The 19,156-nt window shown below is 33.4% G+C and overlaps 3 protein-coding genes across 3 annotated transcripts in view; all 3 read right to left on the bottom strand.

Annotated features, from left to right (window-relative positions):
- The window catches only part of LOC133194001 (uncharacterized), a 163,464-nt gene extending 160,782 nt beyond the window's left edge, over positions 1–2,682 (bottom strand). Inside the window, exon 1 of the mRNA XM_061329912.1 lies at positions 2,653–2,682. The gene's annotated coding sequence lies outside the window, so the exon portion shown is untranslated. The remainder of the gene's footprint in view (positions 1–2,652) is intronic.
- Positions 1–19,156, bottom strand: part of LOC133194003 (zinc finger MYND domain-containing protein 11-like) — a 187,921-nt gene that overhangs the window by 47,347 nt on the left and 121,418 nt on the right. The window lies entirely within an intron of this gene.
- On the bottom strand, positions 4,672–16,666 carry LOC133193610 (uncharacterized). Its single transcript, XM_061329571.1, has 5 exons — positions 16,584–16,666; positions 10,040–10,222; positions 7,569–7,639; positions 5,078–5,159; positions 4,672–4,903 (listed from the first exon to the last, which is right to left on the bottom strand). Exons 2-5 carry the CDS (start codon positions 10,134–10,136, stop codon positions 4,692–4,694), a joined length of 462 nt encoding a protein of 153 aa, XP_061185555.1. The 5' UTR covers positions 10,137–10,222; positions 16,584–16,666; the 3' UTR covers positions 4,672–4,691.

The following is a 19,156-nucleotide window of genomic DNA, read 5'->3' as shown; positions in this document are numbered from 1 at the left end:
GATTTCAGCAGAAATCAGTAATCGGTCTGTACAGTCATGCAGTCAGTTTTTATTTTAGTAAGCATCAAAAAATTGACAGCCGATATTTTTTAAAGCTTATTTTGAAATAAATGGGGGGGGGGGTTAACCTCACACTTTTTACATGTCAAGTGCCTATGAAATTGTTAAACAGTTAGATACTGCTTATTCAATTATTCATTGCTCTGGTTATCAAAATGTCCTTAAACAGTTTAAAATGTAAGCGAATTGTTTTAATAATAAATGTAATAATTATCGAAGTGTCAAAACATGTCACAGCTATGGTTTGTTCCTTGCATTTGAGCAATCTTGAGATAACAAAAGATAATTGGTACATGGTATACATCCATTTAATATTCTTACAAACAAAGCCCAGTATATTAGTAATTTATTACAAAAACAACACAGGCCGTTACTGGCAACTTCTCGCATTAGTGAAGCATTTATAAGTACATAACAGTATTTCTATACGTACAGGGAAAAACAACCGCTTTTTTGTTTAGAAAAATTATCTTATCGCCTGTCTCTGAGGAAAGACATTTTCTCAGTTACTCATTTATTGCATTTATTGCTAGCGCTCGAGAGCGCTAGCAACTACGTTAGTCTATATTTCTGAAATTATACGCATGCTCGACTTCACGGGCATTCTGGGAAAACTACTGTAGATAGACTGTACGATAACAATTTCGTTTTGTCATACAAAAATAGAAATGATCCGAATTTACACTGGCCTTTCCTGTCTGATATGCGCGATATACATTTCGTACGTTAGAGACAGTCAATACCAGTCTAGATCCGGATTCTCAATTTTTTTTTAAATTTATTGTCTAACTTACACATAAAAGTACAAGAAAAAATTTGGCCATATAATGCCAAGATTCTAGACATCTAGCTTTCCTTACAGTTTTACCATCTTAGTGGATAATTCCGGCAAGCTCGGAAAAAACAACAACAAAAACAAAAATCTTTTTCAAAGTATGTCGGAGAGACATGGCAATTTAGTGTTTATCATCTGAAAATACATATGATCTGAAGTTTCGTGTTCTGTTGTCTAACCTGCACGTAAATGAACAAAAAGTAACAGTAACTCGGGTCTTATAAAACCAAGACTGTTATTTCTAAAGTTGTAATGAATACATAGCCTTTCTAATCTACCTTCATAGATCTTTCCGGCAAGCTCGAAAAACCGCGGCAACCTCGGATATGTTTTCCGAGCTTGCCGGAAAGGCTAGAAGGTGCTCATTGGTTCTACTGACCTTTTATTTTTCACCTCGAAATTGAAATTACAGTAAAATACAGAATGCTTAAAGCACAGTTAGGAGTTGTGCCATTGCCGACGTGAAGCACACTCTTAGATCCACCATTCTGAATTGTGACCCCCCCCCCCCCCCACAAACTCAACCACCAATCTGCCTTCCTATTAATAATTAATCAATTCAGCAAATTAAACAAATGGTTGGGATATCTTCTTCTGTATTTTATTATGCTACAGCGCTAGCTCACCAATCTTTTTAAGCTTGTTTAATTATAATAATATTCGAATGTCGTTTCATTATTCGATCGTCGGTCCATTCGACTGATGGTCGAATAGTCGACTATTCGTTGACATCCCTAATATATATATATATATATATATATATATATATATATATATATATATATATATATATATATATATATATATATATATATATAAGAAGGGGGGGGGGGGTGATAGGCTTAACTGTTAGAACTCACAAATGTTCACAATAAATACTACAAGTATATCTCCATTGGAAATAAAAAAAATATGACCCGTGACATGGACTGGTTGTACCTACCCCCTTTTCCTACGGAGTATGAGTTAGATCTAGGGCCTACAGAGGTTTAGGATTTGGGGATTAGGGGGCGACCATTTGATTCGGGGGAAGGAGGGCTTGCAAAATATTTTGACTCAGAGTATTTATTCTCATACCAGTCAAGGACAGGTTATTTATTTTCAGCATGATTAAGGAGAGATTATTCATTGTCTTCTTCACTGGAAAAAAAGTTTGACAAGCAAAAAAAAAAAAAGGGGGGGGAGCAAAAGTCAAAGTTTTACAAGTCAAGAACAGATTATTTATTTTCTTGCCTGTTAAGGACAGATTATTTTCAACTTACTTTTTCGAGGACAGATTATTTATTTGCCCCCCCCCCCCCGTTCAGAATCAAATGGCTAAGCATCACTCGGAGCTCCTCGGGTGGATCGTACCTCACACAATATTTTGTATGTCAGCCGAAGATTGCTGATTGCCTTAGCCTAGGGAATATTTCCCCTTCCTCTTTCCTTGTCAATTTGTTTTTAGGGAAGTTAATTAATTTTCTGCCTGGTCATCATTGCAATATATATTCTGTCCTGCGAGAGCATGAAAGTAAATTATCTGACTTTACCACCTCCCTTTCTTGTAGAACTTTATAAATTTATGGTCGTCTCTGGACCTCGGCCTAAGGACTTACGACTAGTAAACAAATATCCTAAAATTAATGCACATTTCCATATAGTTCGAATGTGTTTCATAATTAGGTCATAAATTATATATAAAAATTACACAAGGTCTATGCAAGATATTTTTTTCTTGCTACAGATACTTGGAGAAATAAACAAGATAGTACTACCTTACAAATGTTCCTGAACGCCGTCTGTTGCAATATGACGTCAACTCTCATTATTTGACGTCATAAACAATCAGTGTGTAAAGGCAGTCGCTGGGCGGATCACAAAATTCATCACACAGTTAAGATGCACTTTCAACATTTTCAGTTAGACACAATAAATTTTCTTAGATGGAGCAACATGTAACTCCTGGCCTCGTGAACATAGAATTAAGTGGATTCTTTCTCGAAACTCAGACGTATATCATTCAAAATGTGCAAACTAATCTAGGACTACCACACATATTTTTTTCTTTATCCTTGAGCAGCGGTGTGGCAATCAGGTAGCATACGTATTTTTAATAAAAAATATTTCATCTTAAATTGGCGAAAATACACATATATTTACTTTAGGAGAGAGAGCTCTTTTTTTTTTACACTGTACTGGGTCGCGTGAATCCATTAGAATTTCAGTCCAGTTTGAAAAAAGTGGAGAAGTGCCAGTCAAATCAAAGGCGGACCCAGCGCCGGCGCCCCAACCTCCCGGGTTTGAATTTTTATATGTAGAACTTATATGTCCATTTTCCTAAAATCAAGGAAATAACTCTTATTTACAGCAAGAATTCGTCAGCTTCTTGGGCTTTGCCCCCGGACCCCTACCAGGGCTTTGCCCTGCACCCGCTGGGGGCTTCTACTGCGTCACCCACCCACCCCCACCCCCGTTATGTAAATAAATAAATTAATTAATTAATTTAAAAAAATAAAATAATTAAAATATGGCAGCTTGGCAGAACTTTGCATAAAAATCATTTTCTTTCTTTTTGGGAGGTGGATGTATGAGCACGGAGTTAATCGATGTGATACATAGCTCCAAGATGGAACTCTATCGCATGAAGCAAGATCAATTAAAGCAGATTTAAAAAGAAACCTGAAGATAATAAAAAAAAAAAGGCAGAATCATGTGTGGATATTTTCAATAATGGTGTTTTTTTACGCTGGAAGTGTGAAGCTGATTACTTTTTAAGAATGTCAGGAGTAAACTGTTACAGAAGATAAGAAACTTTGATATGGGTAGCAAAATGAAATAAAATCATGTTTAATTACCTTTTTTTAAGTTAAGGATGTACAACACATCCCCCCCCCTCCAAAAAATTCCTGTCGTTTAATTTTCGTTTTTTCTCATACATTTTATAAATGACTATACCTAATATGTGATTCACATTTTGTGCCAAACTTGATCGAATCGTACTTGGACAGGAAGCTCCAAAAGCCCCCCCCCCCCCTTGGCCATTCACGAGGAGGGGAGAAATTCAATCAACCGGCTTTAAAATCCATGATTTTCAAAATAGTCTAAAGACTACTTGTTAAATTAACTGCGAGACAAAGAAAGTAATTTTAAAGTAATAGACAAAGACAGAAACTATTTTGAAGTACTTAAACTGAAAAGTATATCATGATTCATATGCCTTGAAAAATGAGTGTTTTTCAATTTTTTTTTTTTTTTTTTTTTTGAACATATATGTTGATACTTTAACATTTTATGCTGATACTTCATATTATAAGGTATTTTGAAAAATAGTTAAACATCGGGATCATGCTGCGTGGCTTTGCTTTTAATTTATTTGCACATTTTGGCCATTATATAATACCAGAAACATTAAAATTGTGCGTAGAAAAAAAAATCAGAGATTGTGCTAAGCAAAAAAGTGTATTTAAAATTTGATTAAAAAATCATTATAGGGTGTTACCTGCAATGACAATATTAAAGATATACATGAATAAAGATAAATGTGTGGTATGTTTTTTATTTGTTTGCATACATAGTTTTACGAATCATACATTTACCGTAATGGAAAAAAAAAATCCGTGGATAAGTTCATGTAAGAGAGTGATAGAGGAATATTTATCATAATGTACAATTAAATAGAGGGCGAGAAAAAAAAAGATTTCACAATTTAACCCTCAAATCTAAAATGAATAAGCAAATTGAGATTATTAGAAAAAATTAAATTCAATTCGAAATTTAAAAATATGTTCCACATAACAATTCCTTTTTTAAAATTTCAAAACACACCATCCTTTTCACAAATGATATCTTTGTCTCCGGCCGTGCACTCGAAAAACTTCCATCCCTCCTCCACGACAAGTAAACACTGACCCTGATTGTCCCGATTTATCCATTGTATAAAGCTGTGATCAATTGCCTGCCCAGATCTTATCCATTTACGATCCTTTCCTCCTATCCACCAGGGGCCCAATGACCCGGAACAGTTTTCTAAAAAGATACTGTTTTATAATTATCGTAATTAGATGAGTAAAGCAGAATAACGCTTGTTTGATGTCAATACGAAGAATCAAATTTCTAATGTATTATTTTGAACTCCTGTAAAGATACTTAATAAATTGAAGAAAATGCAAGTCTCAAAAAGGAATTAGTAATTTTATTTACCGCTTTTTATTTTCTTGATCAATTCCCATTCTCGGAGAGATTCAATCTCAGCCAGATATCCACCAAGGCCTTCGCATTTATTCTGTACATTAATTGTAGTCAATTAATTCAATGGCGAGCACTTCATTTGATTTTATTCATGGAAAATAATATCTTGTTATAATGTTTACAAATGTGTTATTATGTATACAAAATAAGCCATCCATAAGCCATCCATATGACATACAGAATATAGAGAATATGCAATGCATGGCAAAATCTGTATCACAAACCCATATCAAACAAAATAAAAGCGATTAATTTCCTTATGCGAGTGGTGCTTCTCGCCTAATTATTATTTTTTTTTTTTTTGGATTGCCAATATATTTGTAACATTAATTTTTTTTTAAATAACAAGTTTAATTTAGTACAGATCCCAAATAAATCTTTTAGACAGTAATAAAACATCATATAAGAACATTCATTTTGTCCCCCCCCCCCCCCCCAAATAATCTCGATATAACTGATCAAAGCGATCATACTTTGTAAATGTCGAAGATCGACCTGATTAACATTTTATTGCGAGACAAAATATTGAGTCGGTTTTAAGTCCCGCACTGAACATTATCAATAACACTGCACTATTGGAGCATAACGATATTAACAGCCTTATAAATTATCCGTGGAGAATATTTGACTTGTCTATTTATCAGAACCAGTTAAAGTATGTACGGGGAGGGGGTCACTCTAAAATTATTCCAGGGATTGTTGAGATCTGTAATTTTAAGTACTGCAATAAAGTAGTGGCATGGCAACATTTTTATCTTTATTGTCAGTTCCATTTTTTTTAGCGTGACAGATATACATTTAACATGTATAAGCCAATATTTACATGTATATATTAGTTTTATGTGTCCGCTTTTTTCAATTAAGTATATGCAGGTGTATATATATATATATATATATATATATATATATATATATATATATATATATATATATATATATATATATATAGTCGGGTACGTAGGTTGCTGTTTATTGATAAAAAAAAAAGTTCCGTAAAATCTGCATGAATTGTGCTGTTTTTTTTTTTAATTTCATGCATAAAATAGTATAATACTTGAAAAAAAATCTGTATTACTTCTATATCAACCCGAGACCCCAAGACCAACCCGTGGGCTGAAGGCCAGAAGGCTGTAATTGGTCGAGAGTTGATATGGGGTATGATACAAATTTTGCCATGGATTGCTGCTTTTATTATTTGATTGAAAATAGCACCCACAGTTTAAATATAAATGGTATTAAACATTGAACATTTGTTCTTAATCTCTTTATTGAATAATGGGTTATCGTCATTTTATCCAAAGGCAATTCATTTTTCAGGCGGATTCATTTATCGTTAAAAAAATAATATACCTGTTTTTAATGATATAGGATATAAAATTGGAACTGAGGCAATCATTAACGATTGGGATATTGTTCCACACTATTTAACAAATAATTATGTATCAAACATAGATATTTCTTTAAAAAAAATGCAAACAAGAAACAAGCCTTAAGAGTATCTCAACTCCGAATAGTGAAATGCTCTTGAATTTATTTATAATTTAACATTATTTAGAGTTTTAATGGATTATGACAATACAATCGGAAAAAAGTCGAAATCTTTTCCGATTGAGTGATAAACTTAATTGTCTCATGGCTTGTATTTTTAATTTATTCATTAATATTATCAAGTATATAAATTTTCTAAATATTTTGTACGTGTACCTGCAAAGGTTTTCCACAATTAGTTATCAGTTTTTACAAATGTAAACCATTTATTTGAAAATGTACCTGCTATATTGGCCATTTTCTTAGGGACTTGCCATTCATTACACAGCCTATATATATTATCACCCTTTATATTACACCATTTATCACACCTTTTTTACACCATTTATCACACGTGTTATTACACCATTTATCACACCTTATTTCACCATTTATCACACCCTTTATTTCACCCTTATCACACCCTTTATAACACCATTTATCACACCCTTTATTTCACCCTTTATCAACCCTTTATCACACCCTTTATAACACCATTTATCACATCCTTTATCACACCCTTTATAACACAATTTATCACATCCTTTATAACACCATTTATTGCACCATTTAGGAAAACCTTATCTGTATATTTTTTTTCGGAGAACCTCGGATCTTTTCCGCGTGGAAATGAATGTAAAGCGAATAGCAAGGACTCTTTTGAGAGGAAAAATCATTTTTAAATTTCCATCGATTAACTAACATATTAGTAAAAATTGATTACCTTTAGATAAAATGAAGAGAAACATTTAACAAAAACACATTTTCAATCATCGAAAAATGCATATTGAATTGTGGAAACTACTTTCAAATACACATGCATAATAAAAACAACAATACATGGCCATCGGCCTGATATTTGAATCCCAGGTTGATATTGTATGTGATACAGATTTTTTCATGTGTTATAATGTACCTTTCCTCCTTGCCATCTGTATTTTCTTGTAGAGCTTGGACGTTTTATGCACTTGTATCGAAGTTTTTCATCTTCCAAAAGAATTTAAAAAAGATTCATGTAATACATGTATGAAAAAATTAATAAGTTAATGCATCAAAACATTTTCCGTTTGTGATAGACCATTACTGTTATATTTGTCGAATTTTATAAAAGTACGCGCAAAGTATCCAAAAGCGATGGACATTATATTGTTTCTTCAAATTCAGAACAATACTTGAAGAGCTTTATCACGTTTTACATCAAGATAGACTGACATTTACTAGATTAATATCAACCTCATCTTTAACCTTGATCATAACATTTGAATGGTTTGTGCTAGGGCTTTATATTACACATAGTATGTATTTCATGTGACAAGACCTTTGTTTGGTTCAAACATTCTAATTTTGACCTTGGAGTTTAATGACCTACTTTTGAAAAGAAATCAGCCTTGGCCATAACCTTTGAATGGTTAGTGCTAGGCCTTTCATACAACACGGGTATACTTCTTGTGACAAGACCTTTCTTTGGGTATCAACACTATTGACCTCTTGACCTTGACCTTTGAGTTTGACCTATATTCAAGAAAACTGTAATCTTGCCTATAAATGTTGGTTCTAGGGCTTTCATATATCAATAATATATTCCTTGTAAAAAGACCTTTCTTTTGGTACCAATATTTTTGACCTCTTGACCTTTGAATTTCACCTTCATTTTTAAATACCTGAACCTAGCCCATAACGGTTGGTGTATGGTCTTTCATATTTCACTTAAGCATTCTTGTGACAAGATCTTTCCTTTGGTGCTAATATTTTTGATGTCTTGACCTTGACCTTCAAGTATGACCTAAGCAACAAGACATATCTTTGGGTACCAACATATTTTTTACCTCTTGACCTTAACCTTTGAGTTTGACCTACTAGTACATTTGAAAAACTTTAACCTTAGCCTTTCAAGAAGCCATACGGCATCAGTATTTCACAAACACATCTTGTTATAATTATATTGCTAGCAAAGTTTAAAATGCGAACTCATGTTGTTGAAAATACTGAGGATTTCTTCTTCTTCTAAATCCGCAGCCCTTTTCACATGAAAGAGCATCTTACAACTAAGATAAAAAGTCGCACTCTGTAACTTTTCTGTTTTATAAGCATATTTTTCCTTAAGTATTTTTGCGTAGTATTCAAATGTAATAGAAATATTTTTTTAATCTTCTATAGATTTAATTCTTGAAGAAGGAGTGGACATTTTCATAATTATTTTCCATAATTATTCAAAAGATATTTTTGCGAAAAGGTTCACTGAACTCCCGCTAATGCAAGATTTTCTCTCGGAAATATTTTCCTCCCTTTTTAGCTTACCTGAGCCGAAGGTGAACTTCTCAAGAACAGCAAAGTCATGATTTATATTTATATGGAAGCATCCTCAGGTAGTTTTGATCCAATTTTTTTCAAATCATGACCCCGGGAGGTAGAGTTGACATAGTGAGTGATCGAAGTTTTATATAGGAATACATAGGAAATATCTTTAAAAAATTTCCTCTTAAGAACGGAAAAACCAGAGTGAATCATTATAGTAAATAGAACCATCCCAAGGTAGTGAAGATTCAAGTTTGTTCAAATAATGACTGGAGGGGGTAGGAGGGGCCACAACAGGGGATCAAATTTATGCATCGGAAAATTTAAGATAGATCAATAAATATTCTTTTCTGAAGAACAGCATAGCAATGATTAGCCATATCAATACAGAAATTAACATCTTCAGGTAGTGTAGAATCAAAATTGTTTAAATCAATTATTTACCCCCGAGGATATAGGGCAGGGTCACAATAGAAGATAAAACTTTTGGAAAATATTCTTCAAAAATTTTCTTAAGCCATGATTAGTCAAAGAAATATAGAAGCATCCTCAGTAAGTGAAGATTCAAGTCTGTTAAAAACGCCCCCCACCCTTTAATTGTTTGGGACCTCTTATATATTTTATATTTAAACTTTTCAATACTGAACTTATTTCAGCTTTTTCCTAGCCATAGTGCTCAGGTGAGCGAAGTGGCTCACGGGCCTCTTGTTAATGTTAATATGAAAACCTTCATGTTTCAATTCTTTTGTCTTCTATATCGTTTGTTCTTTCGTCAGTCGTTTGAATGTACATGTTCGTTATTCATTTTTGCTAAGAATAACAGCATCATTTGTACAGAATAAGAATACAGAACAAAATAACTACATCATTTTCTTCGTGATGTTTCAAGGTCGTTATTTTAAAATATGTTACAATTTAAGAATTACGGTTATTATTCGTTTTTCATTCAATAAAAGCTTTGCGATCTTTTGATGGCAATTTATGTTACAGAAATCCCACCTCTAGATTGAAATGAAGCTTAAAATAGGTATAATTCTCGTATTTTGCTAAGAACATGTTACTGTAAAGATACATGAAAAGTTATAATTTTACCGACACACTGTAGATTGACATCACTCCACCTTCCGTTGGGTAAACATTTTACCCTTCCATCTCCCCCCGTCTTTGTGTACCCTTCTCGACATTCCATCGTATGCAGAGAGTTTAAATCCAAAGGGAGATCGGATTTAAATGGCTTGAGAGATGAGAATTTTTCCAAGTCTTTTGGATGGCAGTCTGTCAAACAATATTAATTCAACACTTACTTTAGGAAAAACAAGGCTCTCATAAACAATTATTGATTTTGTAAATCGAAAACTTTTAAATATATGTGAACATTTGAAATAAAAAATATAAGATAAATATATATTTATTGCTACGTAAATAATTACGATTCAGAAATAGGTTGTATAACGTTGATAGCGTAGATAATAAATAAATATTATACAAGCAGTTTGTAAAAGACAAACAGTGAAAAATGAATTAAAAAATTAAATTAGATCGCAGCGAGTACTCGACTATCGTTCTAATAAAGCTGTAACGTGAAGCGGTCACCCATCTAATGTTTATACAGGCGCGTTGCTTAACTTGTCTAATATAGAGGGAGACTACCGCATCACTAGACAAGAGGCCCAAGGGCCTTAACGGTCACCTGAGTATAATACAATTTAGAGGATCCATAGAGTATAAAATGAACTGAAAGGTGAAGCTTTGCTGCCCAAAAGCAAGAAAAATAGGGTGATCAGGATCAACAAAATAATTAATCTAGTATTCATTGACAGTTTATAAATTAGATTCTAATCTGTTCCCCATTTATCACTTTCACTATACAGTATATTAAAAACCCATCAGTGCTTCTGTACTATTTTAATTTCTTGTTGAAATCTCTTACATTGGCCTCTCTTGGTCTTTGATGAACATTTAATAAGACAAGTTATTTTTGCTCCATTTTTATTTACACATGTATCTATTACTCACAAGTCTACCTGATCATTAAAACTATGAAAATACTTTTTCTATTATACAATAAAAATTCTTGCATAATTCTCTTATTCTATTAACCTTTCAAGTACATTGTTGCCAGGGGCAGAGAAGAAGATTTTCAAACAAAAAATTCACCTTCACTATAGGATCTATATAGCCCCACCCTATAACCAGAACCCCTGTCCATGGGGCCACGAATTTCAAAATTTTGGAAGAGGCATCATTGCTTAACATAACAATGTACTTTGTTTGTTTCAAAAATACCCAGGAGCAGAGAAGAAAATTTTTAAAGCATTAATTTTTCACTACATAATAAATAGAGCCTGGCCCTAACATCAGAACCCCTGATCCAGGGGTCATGAAAATCCCTATTTTGGAAGAGTCACCCATGCTTATCATAACTATGTATTTAATTTGTTTCAATAATACCCAGGAGTAGAGAAGAAGATTTTCAAAGAAATAATGCACTTTCACAATATGATTTATATAGCCCCCCTCCCCCCAGCACCAGAACCCCTGACCCTGGGGCTATGAATTTCACAATTTTGGTAGAGTCACTCTTGCTTATCATAACTATGTATTTAATTTGTTTCAATAATACCCAGGAGTAGAGAAGAAGATTTTCAAAGAAATAATGCACTTTCACAATATGATTTATATAGCCCCGCCCTAGCACCAGAACCCCTGACCCTGGGGCTATGAATTTCACAATTTTGGTAGAGTCACTCTTGCTTATCATAACTATGTATTCAATTTGTTTCAATAATATCCAGGAGTAGAGAAGAAGATTTTCAAAGAAATAATGCACTTTCACTATATGATCTATATAGCGCCCCCCCCCCCCCCCCAGCAACAGAACCCCTGACCCTGGGGCCATGAATTTCACAATTTTGGTAGAGTCACTCTTGCTTATCATAACTATGTATTTAATATGTTTCAAAAATACCCAGGAGTAGAGAAGAAGATTTTCAAAGAAATAATGCACTTTCACAATATCATCTATATAGCCCCGCCCTAGCACCAGAACCCCTGTCCCTGGGGCCATGAATTTCACAAATTTGGTAGAGTCACCCTTGCTTATCATAACTATGTATTCAATTTGTTTCAATAATACCCAGGAGTAGAGAAGAAGATTTTCAAAGAAATAATGCACTTTCACTATCATAATATGATTTATATAGCCCCACCCTAGCACCAGAACCCCTGACCCTGGGGCCATGAATTTCAAAATTTTGGTAGAGGACTCAATGCTTATTACAATCATGCCAACAGTTTGACTGCTTGATGTCCAGGAGTAAAGAAGAAGATTTTTAAAGATTGCATTAATTTTGGTGGTTTTTAGCCCCACCCCTCAGGCCCCAGGGGGGCAGGGACTATGATATTCACAAATTTTGTTCCTCTTCACACATAGATGCCATATGCTAAAATTGGCTGAAATTGATTCAGCGGTTTCAGAGAAGAAGCTGAAAATGTTCAAATGTTAACACACGACGGACGACGCACGACGACGGACGAAAACAGATAGCAATAGGTCACCTGAGTGGTTCAATTGACCTAAAAAGCTAGCTCACTAGCGAGGCAGCATAAGTTTCCCATATACTGTCCGCTACAAAGCCCCCGACTATTCGACTAAGCTTTTAGTCTAGGTCACCTACACGTTTGTATAATCGATAGCCTCACACCAAACGGCGTTTGAGTGGGGGGTCACACGGCTTGCGTGACTTAGGCTACTAAGCTTTTCGAGTAAAATTGACATCCCTAATTGTGACGCAACCTATTACATAGATAATAATACGACAGCAGGTGTAAAATCGTCAAATTAACAGGCACCTTGTCATACATTTTACCCTCAAATCTTACTTGTGTAAACCAATACATTTAAGGAAGCTCTAAACACTGCACACTAATTAAAGAGTTCTATTTGTAGGGTAGTTTTATTGAGTTACAGTGATCTGCCCTTAGAAGAAAAATAGTATAAATGAGTATCTACAGTTAATGACACAATTTTTTATGAAGAAAAGTATTCTTAATGTTATGAAAGACGAAGATTAAGTAATTAAATACATTATTTCCATTAATTTTCCCGATGCAAGTAAACAACAGTGATTTCTATTCAAATAGTTCATTGTCTTTGAACATTTTTTTCTGCAGAAATAAGGCAGGCACCCTATGTTGAAAATGACCTATATAGATACACTGAATATGTGTACCTTTATATGATATATTTTTCTCAAAGCCCAAAAAGCATTTTTCATTAGTGTTTAGAGCTTCCTTAAAATACAGAAAACCAATCGCCATGCATATCGGCACATAACTTAAGGACTGAACAAGGAAGATGTAATAATATTGAAAGAAATAACAGAATATGTAATCTTTGTGAGTCAGGTACTAAAATAACAACAGAATAATACATTGCATCAAAACTGCATGAAAAATTACAATCGGAAAACAAAGCGTCTTCAGATAACGATTACATGTACTTCTTAAACAGAATATTAAAGAATTATATATACTGAAAGGAAAAAGAAACGCAGCATAAACTTTTGAAATAATCTAATGTTATATTTTTGAACGTATTTTCAAGTACTGTAATCTAAGATTTAAACTCATCTTTTTTCGACAAGTAAGCAAAATCTCATTAGTACTATTTTGATTCATGAGTGATTGAAACACAAGTGACGGTACCCCCCCCCCCCCAAAAAAAAAGTGAAAATCGTAAATTCTCATTATACCCTATGCCTCCCTCGCGCATCTCTGTCACAGCCTTAATTCTCCTCTGCATGGAGGTCATACATGCAAGTGCATTTATCTTTCTCATAGGATATTATTAAACCATTTCGACAAGGTAGCGCTTAGTTGGTCGAGAGTAGCTTAGACATTCCGACGCCTTTAAACCCTACCGTCCAGTTAGCCCCACAGATGTTCAACTGAAGAAAAAGAAGATTGTACGGACACCAGTCGAGTGGGTTAATGTGAATGTTTACAAACTCTGGCTACATTGGGACGTGGGTTAACATGCTGAAAAACTATAGTCATAATATGCGCACACGCGCGCGAGTAACTTTGATGCTCACAAACCAAAATCGCACAATGGGTTTCTTTCAGTTTTTGGGTGAATGTAACGATTATGATTGCCTACTGTAAGTGGTCGTAAGTGGATGGCATGGTAAATAGCCCAATCTTGACGTAGCGTTGTTATGTGCCAACGTCATCGTCACGATTGAATGGGAATGTTTCCAGTCCCTCTCTGACGACGGATAAGACTTTCTATGGTGAAAAAAATTCACAACAAACTACTCATTCTTTCCTTGTTTTTTTTTTTACTTAGCCAATGCAATAGCCAGACTCCATGGAACTTCCGTCAACCATACCATGATTACAAAAAATTCAAATTGTCTTTAAATATCGAAAAACAATGTGTATATTTTCAGAGCATCAAGTGATGTTACAAGATGTGTTGACAAACCTGTCACAATCAACATACCCGTGTTTTTGGCTTTTACCATTTTTCCTACTTGACGTCATACATTTCACGGTTGAGTAATTCTGAACACGGACTTGAGTGCACAACTACTAAGACACCCCTTTGATCAGTTTTCGTAAATTTCGGCCATGCAGTCAGAAACTTTTCGCATATTATGTTACCCTACATTTCTTTTTTCCTTTCAGTATAATTATGTAATAAAAAAAAAACTTTTGTATGTACTGAGCTATTGTACCAAGAACATGTTCTTTAAGCAATTTGTAAATTACTGAAACTAAAGTTATTATTTGTATTATATTGTAGACGTTTGATGGCAATTTTATCATTATATGTACTTAAATGCAATTGTTTTAAAATGATTTTACGTGTGTATGAAATGTCTCTTGACTCTAATAAACTAAACTAAACTGAGAATTTTAAAATAATGTAATTCATAAAGAAATTTAAAACAAAATGTGTATGTGAAACACTGATGCCCCCGTATGACACTTCATGGCGAATGTTAATTTAAAGTTTTCTCAAATATAAGTGAAATTCCATGATCAGGGTGAAAAGAGAAAAAATGTTAGTACCCTAAAAAGGTCTTGTCAAAAGGTATACATCTGTGAAATATGAAAGCCTTTGTACCAACCATTCAGAAATTATGTTTAAAATTAATTTTTTTAATGGTAGGTCAAATTCCATGCTTAACGTCATGAGGTAAAAAGTCTTGTTACTTTAGTAAATGTCTTGTCACGAGGAATACATCTGTGAACTATGACAACCATAACATCAACCGTTCAAAACTTATTGCCAAAGTTAAAGTTTTTCAGAAGTAGGTTTATTTAAACTCCAAGGTCAAAATTGTTGGTACACAAGGAAAGGTCTTGTCACAAGGAATACAAGTCTAAAAACCTTAGCTCCAACCATTCAAAAAATATGTCCGAAGGTAAAGTTTTTCAAAAGCAGGTCAAACTCTAAGGTCATGGTAAAAAGGTCTAAGTTGTTGGTACCCAAGGAAAGGTTTTGTCACAAGGAATACACATATTAAATATTAAAGCCATACCACTAATATTTCAAATGTTATGGTCAGGGTTAAAGTTCTTCAAAGGTATGTTAAACTTCAAGGTCAAGGTAAAAAATATTTGTACCCAAGGAAAAGTCTTGTCACAAGGAAAACACATTTGAAATATGACAGCCATAGCACCAACGCTACCTGTTCAAATGTTATGGCCAATGTTAAAGTTTTTCAAAAGTATGTCAGCGTAAAAATATTGGAACCCAAGGAAAGGTCTTGTCACACGAAATACACGTGGTGTATGAAAACCCTAGCATCAACCGTTCAAAAGTTAGGTTAGTGTTTTTGAAAAAGTAAGTTAAACTCCAAGGTCAAGTACAAAAGGTCAAAGTTGTTGGTACCCAAGGAAAGGTCTTGTCACAGGGTATATACACGTGAAATATGACAGCCATAGCAACAATTGTTCAAAAGTTATATCAAAGGTAAAAGTTTTTCAAATGTACGCCAAACTCGAAGGTCAAGACAAAAAAATATTTTAACCACAAAAAGTCTTCTAACAAATAAAGATGTGACTTATGAAAGCCCTAGCCTCAACTGTTCAAAGGTTATGGCCAAGGTTAACAGTTTAAAAAAGTAGATCAAACTCCAAAGTCAAGGTCAAAAGGTCAAAGTTGTTGGTACCCAAGGGAATGATTCGTCACTAGGAAAACACATGTAATGTATGAAAACCCTTTCACCAACAGTTCAAGAGTAATGGCCAAAGTTAAAGGTTGGTAAAATTTTGCAAAAGTGGTTCAAACTCTAATGTCAGGAGGTTATATAAGTTGGTACCCAATGGTCTTGTCACAAGAAATACTCCTGTGAAATATGAAAGCGTTAGCTCTAATCAATTAGACGGACAAACAGACAGACTGACAGACGGACGAACAGAGCAAAAACAGTATGGCCCCGAATCTTAGATTACGGGGGCATAAACACTCCTTTCTGCTACTTTTGAAAAAGTCCAAAATAGGCATAGTAATCATCTTAAATTACATCTAAGAAAGTGTCAGAATTGAAAGACATGTTAATGAAAGAAATACCTTCTAACTAATCTAGAAATTAATCAAGGTAATAATGAACAAAGAACATACGTGATACTTTGCATGTGTGATTCTGAAAAGATCCTTGGCATGTTTCATTTAGAGAACATCGCGAACTGGCACATGATCCAGTAATTTCCTGGTTAGAAATGAAAGCGTGTATACAATTTTATTGTTTGCATTCAACAGCACAGTTCGAATTTCAGTGTCATTAGGTATATTTTTAAATTCTTCTGAAAAATAAGCCAAGCTATGAAAAAAGTTGTAATCCTTCAAAAGGCAAGAATAATGAATACTTTTGGGATATTTCCTTAAATTCCTTGAAAAAAAACATTTTGAAATCGATTTCGATATTTGATTTTCTCTCTTTACATATATTTTTTAATATTTTATCTTTTTCTCTAATTCTGCAATTGCATTCTTACTTTTCCTTGTTTAGACCACATACATTGAGATTTTGGTTTTTGTTGCATAATGCTGTGTATTTGATAATATAATCCAATAAGGAACGTGCATATAATTGATAATTATTAAAATATTACATCCCTATTTGATACTTACAACAATTAAATGTAGATGTACGTATACATAAATCATCAAGCTATTCTACATCAATGTCCTACCAGCCCCGTAAATAACGTCTTATGCGCTAAATATTTAAAAAGGTGTATAGATGCTTTTCATTTAAAAGAATTGGTTTTACTTCTTGTTATAGATGTTAATTTTATATTTCATGGCTATTTTACTGAAAATCAAAATCTAGCAAAACTAGAAGCAAGTATATGAGGAGCGAAGCTAAATAACAAAATTCATATTACCATTGGCCATGTTTCACGTCGACTAAATATCCACCCAGTCTCCTCGGAAAGTTGTTGTTTACCATCCTTTTCATAATTCAATTCACAGAAAATCATGGAACGTCTATAGTTGAAAGATTGACAACCAGGTCGAACGAGGCATTCTTCTGCACAGTCAAGAGGACTGACCCGGGCTATAGTGGTAAGTAGTCTACCAAGAAGTCTCTTTCCCCATTGGAAATTATCATACCCATTCTTAAGGGTGCCAAAAGCAGCTAGACTATGAAATAAAACTAATGCCCAGTACCTGCGAATTACCGCCATTGAATTCCCAATATGTTATGCATGCACCCTTCTTCCAAATGTGACTGCAGTTAAGAGCAATGAAATGATGAACATCTGCACTGATAAATAGATTGTTTAAACATCCCCATAAATTTTTAAAATAAATAAAACCAGTAAGGTTCGCTTTTATTTAAAAATCGATAGTATGTGTAGAAATATCATTGTTTAACGGATCATACCGGTATTAAAATGTCAACTCATTAATGATTTAAATTCATTTAAAACATATTGAGTAAAAAAAAAACAATGTATAAATAAAAAAGAGAAACACGAAATCCATATTTTTACATTAAAAATATCCCTACATATGATATCTGTATATTGTTAAAATAATATGTAAAGTAATATAAATATGTTGGTACTGTTGTAGTGGTATATAAAATGTAGTTATGATATGTAGATTGACTGTTGAAGTGGTATATAAAATGTAGTGATATGCAAACTATTGAAGTGATTTGTACTGTTAAAATGACATATAAAATGTTAAAGTGTTATTTAGACTTCTGAAGTGAAATGTAGACTGTTAAAATGATATATAAAATAATTAGTAGACTATTGAAATGACATAAAATGTTGAACTGATATGTAGACTATTGAAGTGTTAGGTAGATTACTGAAGTAATATGTACTATTGAAATGACATGTAGACTATTAAAATGATATGTAGACTATTGAAGTGTAATGTAGACCGTTGAAGTGATTTATAGACTTTTGAATATGTAGACTATTGAAGTGATATGAAGACTATTGAAGTGATATGTAGACTGTTGAAGTGAAATGTAGACTTCTGAGGTGATATGTAGACTATTGAAGTGATAGGTAGATTATTTAAGGGATGTGTAGACTTCTGAAATGCTTCTGAAATCCAACTTATACTCATAGTTCCCTTTCTAAGGAAGAAATAATTCAAAATCATATGTCAGTTTTGAATATTTTTAATATTCCAAACAACCAAAATGAATTTGAATTACCATATTTATATTGGATTCCGAAACTTCATAAAAATCCTTACAAACAAAGATACATACATGTAGCGGGTTCCAGTAAATGTTCAACCCAGCCTCTTTCTTTACTCCTCACTAAGATATTAACAGTGGTGAAGGAGAAACTTCAAGAGTACTGTGCAACAATATATTCGAGAAGTGGTGTAAATCAGATGTGGATACTTAAAAATTCCAAGGAACTTTTGGAAAATTTGAAATCACAAGATTTTACCAAAATCAGCAGCTTAAAAACCTACGACTTTTCAACTTTATACACAACCATTCCCCACGATAAATTAAAGTCCAGGCTTTTTGATATTATTGACAGCTGCTTTTTCAATAAAAGTGGAACTCGTAAATTTACTTACCTTGTCATTGGTCATTTGCAAAAATATTTTGTTAAAAAACATTCTGATTGTACACACAAGTACTCTGAAGTTGACATTAAAAAGATGCGTTTTTGGAGACCAGGTCTTCCAACAATCTATTGGAATTCCCA

Source organism: Saccostrea echinata, unplaced genomic scaffold (assembly GCF_033153115.1).
Source record: "Saccostrea echinata isolate AGI-Se365-2 ecotype Australia unplaced genomic scaffold, CSIRO_AGI_Sech_v1 ptg000028l, whole genome shotgun sequence".
Classification (NCBI taxonomy): Eukaryota; Metazoa; Mollusca; class Bivalvia; order Ostreida; family Ostreidae; genus Saccostrea; species Saccostrea echinata.
Note: the sequence above shows the minus strand (reverse complement) of the source record. Positions and strands in the feature narration are given on the sequence as shown.

Excerpts from the sequence above, each read along its gene's own strand:
- LOC133193610 (XM_061329571.1), bottom strand. The coding sequence starts at position 10,136 with ATGGAATGTCGAGAAGGGTACACAAAGACGGGGGGAGATGGAAGGGTA. Across the intron at positions 5,160-7,568 it reads ACAGATGGCAAGGAGGAAAG|AATAAATGCGAAGGCCTTGG; the intron begins GTACATTATAAC and ends ATTAATGTACAG. Across the intron at positions 4,904-5,077 it reads GATCAAGAAAATAAAAAGCG|AAAACTGTTCCGGGTCATTG; the intron begins GTAAATAAAATT and ends GTATCTTTTTAG.